The sequence below is a fragment of the Helianthus annuus genome, chromosome 15 (assembly GCF_002127325.2).
Source record: "Helianthus annuus cultivar XRQ/B chromosome 15, HanXRQr2.0-SUNRISE, whole genome shotgun sequence".
In the NCBI taxonomy this organism is placed as follows: domain Eukaryota; kingdom Viridiplantae; phylum Streptophyta; class Magnoliopsida; order Asterales; family Asteraceae; genus Helianthus; species Helianthus annuus.
This window is the reverse complement of record NC_035447.2, coordinates 26,780,047-26,790,337: the sequence shown is the minus strand read 5'-3', so window position 1 is coordinate 26,790,337 and position 10,291 is coordinate 26,780,047. Positions and strand designations below refer to the sequence as shown.

The 10,291-nt window shown below is 34.8% G+C and overlaps 1 protein-coding gene across 1 annotated transcript; it reads right to left on the bottom strand.

Moving 5' to 3' along the window:
* Positions 1 to 288: 288 nt before the first annotated feature.
* Positions 289 to 2,743, bottom strand: LOC110913454 (replication protein A 70 kDa DNA-binding subunit C-like). Its single transcript, XM_022158284.1, has 3 exons — positions 2,567 to 2,743; positions 2,214 to 2,481; positions 289 to 299 (listed from the first exon to the last, which is right to left on the bottom strand). The coding sequence occupies exons 1-3, from the start codon at positions 2,741 to 2,743 to the stop codon at positions 289 to 291; spliced, it is 456 nt and encodes a 151-aa protein (XP_022013976.1).
* Positions 2,744 to 10,291: the final 7,548 nt, after the last annotated feature.

Genomic DNA, 10,291 nt, shown 5'->3' with positions numbered 1-10,291 from the left:
CGTTTTTTTAATATTGTATGATTGCAAGGTGATTATTTTTTTGGGTGTCCCTGAGTTATGTTCTAGTTCTGCCACTGGACAATCGCATTTTGTAAATGGTATGTTAACATAGTTATTATTGGACCCAGTGAATTGTATAATTGCCATTAAATTAGTTTTAACCAATAAATTGAAATAATCAAGTCGAATTGTTTTATATGTTTTTTAGGCAAAATTCATTTTTTTTTCACGGCTAACAAAATCAATCCCGAGTACTTTTGAGACACCTACTGGTTCAAACGAAGTACTTTAAGAGTAACCTGTAACCCGAATATCAACACAATTAGTATTTACACACGCATATTTATACTTTATCCGGTTTTTGTTAGTTTGTTTTCCATATAATATTCATTCGTTGCAAAAGATAATAGTTCTTTGTTGTAAAAGAAAATAATTTTGATTATAACCAGAATAGAGACACCGAATGACGCTACAATAATAATAATAATAGTAATTATTATTATTATTATTATTATTATTATTATTATTATTATTATTATTATTATTACTACTAGGGAGAAAGCCCGTGCGATGCACGACATGCATAATAGCTATTGTTTGTTTGTGGTAAGACGTCTGACACGGGCGGTGCATAACATGTAAGACAATACGCCTACAAAGGGGCGTGCTTAAACTTTATTAAACCATGGACCATAAGTTGTTTCCTTGGCAAAACTTGCCGGCCAAAAAGAAGTGAAAAAAGATGTCTTCCAAGAAATTATTTGCAATTCTGATTTACTAACTCTCGGTATTCGGTAGCTATTTTTCTTTTTACTGAACCCGGCGGCCCGCCTTTTGCTTTTTTTTTTCTTTTCCTTTTCTGTTTTAGCAATTCTCGGCTCCAGGTATACATGGTCTCACATTATGAAATGCACTCTTTAGTTTAATGACAATATTAATATGAACATTTGACATATATGTTCAACACAAAGACTCATATGTGGTGTTAGCAGCGTCGGCTCCAGGGTAGTGTGAGCCGAACGATCAGCCAAGCCCGGTAATTTTCGAGGCAAATATTTTTCTCTATATATTTAAATTTATTTTTTATAAAATAGGTATGGATCTTAATCATCGTAAATATCTTGGGCCCAAAACCTTTTATATGAAAACTGGTTACTATTTCAAGTTAAATGTATACATTCCTTTATGCTATTGAACTTGTTGTTTTGAATCATGTTAAAAGTATGTCAACGGCATGTAACCCCACTTGCCAAATATCATGTTAAACATGTCAATGTTGTGCAACTTTTCCTTTATGTCATATATTACATGTTTAGCTAAATATGATAGTGTACCCGATGTTAACACGACCCATTTTAGCAAACAAAACATATCGCCTGCTCTACCCTCACCAAATAAAAACACCAAGTATTGCATTTATGATTTAATGGCCACATTGCACCTATACTACAAACCCTGTAGTATTGTTATTGTTATGATCAACTTACCAAAACGACATAAATTTATAAACAGAATACATTTTTTTTGGAACTTTTACTTTGCTGTTTTACCTATGTTAATTGAATCACATCATTAATTATTTTAAAACACGTAGCATACTGATGATATCAACCGGTAACATCTAACTGTAATAACTGTGTCGTGTCTATAATCTGCTTTAAGTTGGTCTTAAAAAAATTAACATGTATAATTTAGAATATTCTTTTCACACTCATTTATTAACATTACTAATTATTATTCTATTTGTATATTATTATTACTATTAATTACTATTTTAATAATAATAATCATTAGCGTCTTTAATCAAAAAGGCGCAGCCCTGCTGCCCCCCTAGCCGCCTACCTACTCATGTTCGTTGCTCGATCGGAGGTATTAACACTATTATTATTAAAAAATATGAAAAATATTATTATTATTTATTTATTTATTAATATTATTACTATTAATATTACCGTTTTAGCATTTTCTTTTAACTAAATATTACTCTATCGCAATATGTTACATTAAAATTTTTGTCTCATGTGTATAACATTAATAAGAAAACCTGGATTCTGATGATCATAACTATGATTATCATGACTCCTTTTTGTTGTAAATATCAATGTCGGTAACATAATTATCAAAGATTTATATTATTTCGATGTAGATTGCATTTAATATACGCCCTAATAATATTTTAACGACAAATACCAGGTGGGGTATAGGAAACATACCAACGAAGTACTTGTTTTCGGTTGGTTGGAGATCCTCAAACGACGTAAGCAGGAAAGGGTAGCGTTCAAAACGACCGCCGTCATCATCAACCCGCTTCACAGTTGTCGAACCATGCAACCCAATCACAAAGGGGCTGTCTTTAAGAACCCGATACTGATTTGTAGGTTGCACGGCGAAACCGTTGACCAAATATACACCGCCCTCTTTGAGTTTGTCAAAGAAATAGTGGGCAATGTTATTCCTTGCGGTGCAATGCATCACACCTCCCTGCGCAAATAAAGACGTAGATTTTTGTTTCAGAATCAGAAGTAGAAAAACGTAAGAATGTGGGATAGCAGAGGGTAAAAACTACCTTTATGTCAGTGACAATATAGTCGGTGCTCATGTACCTGCCGTTAACACTTGTCACGTCCCATTTTCTACAAACCATTATCATGATAGGTCCGGTGCTCCCTTCACGGAGTTCACTAAGGAACATATGACTGCTTGTACCACCGTCGGACGTTTGCAAACTAAGGGGGCTGGCCATGGTAATAGAGGGGGAAAGGAAACTATGAACCTACAAACATAACAAAGCCGGCAATCTTATAGCATAACCAAAGACCGTTCAACTGTATACAAATTAATCATATCCTAATGAATGATATTAAATGACATGTATATTCAAAGAGGGACAATAAAACAATGCAATTTAATTAATTTTAAAGCGACGTTTGGTATCCTAGCTTGTAGTTAGAGTTTCTTGAATTGATTTTTATATAATGTTAGACTTTATAAAAGAGAACAATTTATTAAGAAATACCTACCACTTGCACACTATTAATTATGAATGCGATGGTTCATTTATATGGCTTTGGACACCACATGATTTATAAAAAGTTTAATTCTTTTAATTTGATTTAAATACATATTTTAGAGTTGTGTGGCTAACCTAAATATAGTATCATTAATGAACCTTAAAAAACCATTACCTATTTTCCTCGTAACTAACAATTTAAAAAAGAACAAATTAATCAAATTTGCATGTGATATTGTGATTGAAATTTTCTTTTTAATTAAGAAGAGTTCTCAGACTAAGCTATGATGGAAGCAACAAATATATGCGCAAAAATTAAATTAAGGTTAAAAAAGGTAATGTGTTTGAAAAGGGTAAAACCGTCATAAACTAAAAATTCATTTAAAAGGGGTATATATGATATTTTAAGTTTATACCGGGTATATATCACATTCACGTCATAAAATTAAAAATTCATCAAAATTTTAGAAAAATGAGGAAAAAGAATAAATACCGAGATAGTCCTTGAGCTCAAGGTAACCAATATCCAATAAAGGAAATAGACGTGTTGCCCCTGAAATAAAAAAAAATAATAATCAAGTTAATGTCTAATAAACATAAATAAAATCAACACATCCTAAAAAAATATAAGACCACCGAGATGTTTAATTGTTAGCATTTAACATACCGAACGATATGATGGCAAACGAAATCAGAGTACCAACAACTCCAAATGAAGTAATGGTCGTAAAATTGCGGAAAAATTTCTTATTTTTCACTTGAAACCAGTTGAAATAATATAAATGTAATTATAAAACATTAAAAAAATATTAAGGCAATTACAACTTGAAAGACACAAATGTATTTAAGAGACTCATAATGAAGGTTGTAAAAAAGTTGATATAACTAATTTTTTAAGTATACTAGAGGGTAGGCCCGTGCGATGCACGGCATGACCAATAGTTAGCGTATTTTTTGCTGTGCGTTTGGGGAAAATGTTTATGTACGGATTAAAGATAATTAGTAGAAAGACAATGCAAGAGAAGACATACAAAACGTGATAATACCATGTACCATGAGTTGTCACCAAAAAATTAAGGCGTGCATAGAATAGGAAAATTTGTTGCGTAATCCATTTAAGAGCAAACATGTATGCCAAGTCTAAAAACATACATTACAGCGAAAAAAACTTAAAAGGAGTTCATGAAGCTCCCGGTTTTATTCAATAATTCACGAAATCTTCTGCCGCTAATGCATGGCTATGTAGTCGACGGTCCACTTTCACCTGGTGCGCTACCCACAGAACCATCTGAATACGAAGCTTCATAAGTAGGGCTGTGAAATAAAGAAAGGAAATGTTAGGAAGAAGTTTAACTTGGATGACGCATATATTAGTAGCTCGTACGCCATTATTTTGTACAAAAAATTGATAGAATGTAATTGTGGTCAAGTAGTGGCACAACACAAATGGATATGATGTGTAAAACATATATGCTTCTAGGCTAGAAACATACCTTTCACATGGAGCGCTATCCATAGAACCATCTGAATCAAAACCCGCACAAGTAGGGCTGTGAAAGAAGAAAAGGAAATGTTAGGTAGCTACTTGGCATGTATAAATAGGAGAAAAAGCATGAACCAATGATTAAACCTAAATATCCAAACGAACAAAGAAGCGTAAATAAATTCATTACAAATTTCATTGTAATAGATATAAATAAAGGCAACCTTACGGAATGTGGGAATCTATTGGTGGGCTCGCATGTATTCTTAAATCGAAGAAGCCCATATCAAAACCAATGGTGTCGTTCGTTACTGTTTTTGCAGTTGGGCCTCCAATAGGCTGATCACTTCAAAGGATCATGCTTCTGGCCAAATTAACGTTGGTCATTCGGGCGGAAATGGTCGACTTACTGGTTAATTTTCCACCCTTGCATTCTGTGGTTTTGTGAGAGCTAAGGTTTGTCCTTTTTTTTCAATGTTACTATAAAAATATTATTTTATTGTTTTCATATTTTTTCCATTTAATAAGTAACAGTTGTATAGTGAGGCCTAAAGAAATAAATATGATGTTTGTAGCATATAATATTCAATTTTGGACATTTTCTTAAACACAACACAATTGGAGATGTAGTTATGTGGTTCATTGAATTTGTCAAGTAAAAAGGATATATAGAAACTTACATGTACTTTCTGTTTGTTTCTTTAAGCTTAACTGGTGTTGGTATTGTCATCACCCCTTTACCCATCCTAGTCATGGGAGTAGGACTGGTAGATCTAACAGGTTGCCAACTGGTTTCGTCTGGGAGTACACGCTTGCAGTTGAAGCTCTCAAAGGTTCCATGATTGTAGTATGTGGATGTGTCAACTTGGATGGTTCTGGTGGTGCCCACCAGTGAGTGCAAGCAGTTTGGGAGCGCTGAGATGCCACCGTTAGAGTTCTGTATTATGACTGGAGTGAAGCTATCCTGGATGCTTTCGGAATAAACGGTGTAGATATGCGAGAGACCCGATTCCACATTGAGTATAGACTGAGCAGTGGTGTTTGTTAGTATCTGTGCAGTGTCATCGAAACACACGATGACTACACTTGCCGTGGAATCTAGGGCATCAAGTTCAAGATGGAACCTGTTGATAGTTTTTTTTCAGATGCCAAAGTGTATAAAGGCGTTTGCCAACGCAGATAATAATAGAATACCAAAACCAAACCTTGCCCGAGGAAACATAACTGGGTTTTCACAGCCAGCACACCAGAGCTCCCCTTGATCAGCAGATACACCTTTCATGCATTTTCCTCCTCCACACATAAGTCTGAACCACTCCTCGCTATTACCTTTAATCACCACACGACAATTGAACTCAGCACTCTGCATGGATTAGAAGAAACATCTTTTATGTATGGACAATAATGACTTCGGGGGAAACAATCGAAATTATAGAAAGTGGTGATACCGCGTGGTGTTTATTTTCTCGGCCATGGCGTAATATGTCTTCAAGCCTCGACAAACTTTCTGAACAGTTAGCAACAGCAGTGTTTTTCTTCATTTTGGCAGGTGTTTTCCGATATGTAGTCCCAGGTTGCATCATGAAAGGGATCATGCTTGAATGTAGCTGTGTATTTATAGTCACATGATACGTAGGCTCTTGGGATGACCTGTGGCAGTTTTTATTTGAATGAAAGTTTAAATGAAAAAACGTTATAGAATAGTTAACGATGACATGAAAATTAATATCTTTTATTTCTCTAGATCCTTGATTTGTTAGTAATTATTATGTGACCTCTCAAGTGATAACCGTTCTGTCTTAAATGGCCATCATTTGAGTAGTAAAAAGGGTTAATAATTGAATTGTCAAAGGTTATTTTGATGTTATGGAAACTGAATATAAGAAGTCTAGATATGCATAAATCTATAGTAGGAGAAGGTTCATTTGAGAAGAATTTTTTTTTTTTGAGAAGAAAAAGAATAAAAGGGTACAATTGTAAAACATTAAATAGTTTTTTTCTCATCTCATTTATTATTATGTTTGACTAATTAATTAGTCATTAAGACTATAATCCTCCACACTAAATATTTTTGCCTACACACATCAAAAGTTATCCTACACATTTCGAAATTTATCCTACACATGTTGAAATTTATCCTACACAACTCGTAATTTATCCTACACGCCTCGTATTTATCCTACACTATAAATGAATTTTTATTTTTATTTTTTGTGAAAAATATATATCTTAAAAATAAGTTACAAATTTAATATAGTTAGTTATTAAAGATGAAACTACCAATTAATGATGAATGTAAGTTTACTAATATACCCTTATAGTTACATTAAGTATAAATATTAAATAAAGTCTAATGAAGCATTCCTATTGGTTGAAGTTTCTTCTTTTTTCTTCTTACAAAGAATTTCTTCTCATTTGAACCCTCCACATCTATAGTATTAAATAAAATGGATGAGTTAGCAAGATATCTCATTAACACGATTAGCCTTGGTTCTCTTCTGTATTATACGAAAAATAAACTTAAACATCATTTTAACATACCTGAATCAGCTTGAGCAGCTTCAAACAACAACTCCAACAACAAATAAATCAGTAGCCGAATTCGCCAAAGTGCTAAAAAACTCACCGCTTTTATTCAACCGTTTAACAGCATTCGCCCTAAACCGTGACCGTCATTGACAATACATAGTGTATTATATATTTCATCAAACCCTAAACCGTGACCGTCATTGACCTACATCTTCAAGATTTTTTAAACCAAAGCCAATCCATATTAGTATTAGTCCTGGTGCATGAATTAATCTGAATGGGGACCAGAAAATGATATGACCAAAAGCTAAAAATCAAGAACTGAAACAATTTTGCCCTAATTTGTGCATACCTTGTGAGACCGAGCAGCAGAGCAAGCAGCAGCGCTGATTGCCGACGAACTGGGAAGAAAACCAATTTGAGCAGAATAAGAAAAACTGTTTCATAATTTTTCTAAAAAAATGTACAATAATATGAACTATGAAGGCTGGATAAGCACCAGTTATGCTCCGTCTTCTCCGGTATTCATGGTTGCGTGAAATACGACAAAACTTTGGTCAGCATATCTTCGGAGTTAACAACAATCTAAAACCACAAAACGCCAAAATAAAAAAACACCATAACCACATTAAGTTGTATAATTAAAACCAGTTCCATTATCAAGCAATAATGTCCAAGCAATACCGGGTTTCCAGCAGCGGCCGTTACATAGAAAATGGTTAGAGACACACCCATTGTTGTAGACATCGCGGCCTGTGTTACTTTCATCGTGTTTGCTCTAACGCTCGTGTCACTTGGCCCAACAGTCCGGGTTTGTCTGGGTTGAATAGCTCGAGACGCACACCCCTGTGTCCCCTTCTTTCAACCGCGGCTTTTAAACAGCTTCTCGGCTTCTGAACTAATCGGGCTTTCGTCTGTATGTCTGATATAAAATTCCTGGAAAATGAGGAAAGAAACCAATTTTAAGAAAACAAACAAAAAACATTTCATACATCTTTTTTTTTAAAATATATGGTAATATGAACTATGAAGGCTGAATAAGTAGCAGGTATGTTCCGATTTCTCCGTTACTGATGGTTGCGTGAAATACAGCAGAACTTCGGTCAGTATATCTCCGGAGCTAATATTGGATGCCCATGTCAATTTCGAAACCAAAGAATGATTACCTAACCAGAATAATTCGTAGCATTAACATCAGTTCCATTATCAAGCAGCAATGTAAACAATCTAAAACCACAAAGCACCCAAAGAAAGACGCTACTTTAAAATAATGCTAATAATAATGAATTACCAGGTCTGAACATGATTCAAAACTCACCGTCTGATATTACGCCAAAGTCCACTAAAACCAGCCACAATTTGAAGAGTTGAAGCAACAATAAGAGTTCCTTGAGTCCCTCTCATAATCGGCTCACATTTCTATATAACCATGAACATGTTGGAGTGAATTGGATGTAATAGTAAACAAAACAGTATAAGTTCCATAAACCGTTGATGTGTAAGTGTGTAACCAGCTCTTGAGGATCCACGATGTAATAGTAAACAGAACATTTTCAATACATTTTTTTTTTATTTTTTTAAAGAAAACCTGGTTTGCATTCTAAATAGTAATAAAAACCTTGGTAGCAAATTCCTGTGTTTTGCGAGTGTTATAGCTGGCCAACTTTTATCGTTGCGGACACACTAAGTACCTATATGTGGCCCTACCCATAAATACATAGATACATGTTAGTCAGTATACTAATTATTATGTACAAAATGATCTCTCAATTCCTAACTATCAATGGGGACAAAATAATCAGCTATCAATAGGCCTACAAAACAATGTAATAAGCCACTCATTTTTATAAATGATACTATTCAGCAGTCAAGTATAAACATGGACCGGCTAATGGAATATGAAATTTAGTTAGTAACCAATAAGTACTCTAACCTTTATTAGTCCATTTTTGAATATAAGAAAAGCAAACAACCGTATGACCAGCATGAGAAGAGTAAACATACCTACAAAATACTTGCCCTCTGTTGGTTCAAGGTCCTCAAAAGCAGTAAGTAAGAACGGGTAGCGTGTAAATGAACCACTGGTATCGTCAACCCTCTTAACAGTCGTGGAGCCATTCAACCAGATAACAAAGGGGTTGTCTTTTAAAATACGGTATTGATCGGTGTGTTGGACTGCGAAACCCTTGAGTAAATATATATCGCCCTCCTTGAGCTTGTCAAAGAAGTAGTGTGCAATGTTATTCCGCGCGGTACAATGCATCACACCTCCCTATGCAAACCAAACAGCAGACTTTCAGTAACGATGAAACTCGTGAAAGGGAAAGGGTATGGGGGTTAAAAGGGTGAGAGTTACCTTTACATCACTGACGACATAGTCGGTGCTCATGTAGCGTCCGTTGACATTTGTGACGTCCCACTTTCTGCAGACCATAACAGTGATGGGCCCGGTACTCCCTTCACGGAGGTCAGTAAGTACCATCTGGTTGCCAACACCAATTCCCGCTGTATTGACACTAAGAGAAGTAGCCATCATAGTAGAGCAGCAAGTCTGAATATAGAACTACAACAATAGGGAAGGGGGAGCTCATATAATAGAATTTCAGCCCATTCACCTTCCTAGAAAGAAGCTAGTGACTAATCAATGGAATTAAATCCGACCGTAAATTATGGAGGTATGTAAACAGCCTCATTAAATGATCATGCATTTGTCATATGTAAATAGCCTCATTAATCAATATCCATCACTAAAACCACAAAATCTATATATAAATATGTATTGTATAAAACTTATGCATGCATATTTTTTGTCTTTTTTTATTTATAAAAACGATTGTAACTAAGACAATAATTGCCTAATATGTTTATTTAGTTTAAATTGAGTTCAAACTTAGATCGGTTAATGAACTGAAATTAACCTAAACCGAACCATAACCGAGTCTCATAATCGCCATTAACCGAACCGAGGTTCGGTTATGGTTAAGAAAATTCCATAACCGAAGCTAGCGGTTACGGATATGGTTACAGCTAAAAACTTAACCGAACTGCCATTTGCACACCTCTTCACTTCTCTATTAACTATTAAACATATTTATGTTTTTTTTTGTCTTCAGATTGAGGTCGAAACCGTTGATAGAACCGGAACCTTTTTGGGATCTTTGTGGGAATCAAAAACTAGTGTTGGGATCACCCTTTTAGAAACTGGTCTTGCCAGACTTCAAACCGGGTTCAGTGCTGATAGGATTCCCGATGCCCACCTTCTTTCTCAG

Coding starts and splice junctions, on each gene's coding strand:
- LOC110913454 (XM_022158284.1), bottom strand. CDS start 2,743: ATGGCCAGCCCCCTTAGTTTGCAAACGTCCGACGGTGGTACAAGCAGT. Junction 2,482..2,566: donor ATATTGTCACTGACATAAAG/GTAGTTTTTACC, acceptor TTATTTGCGCAG/GGAGGTGTGATGCATTGCAC.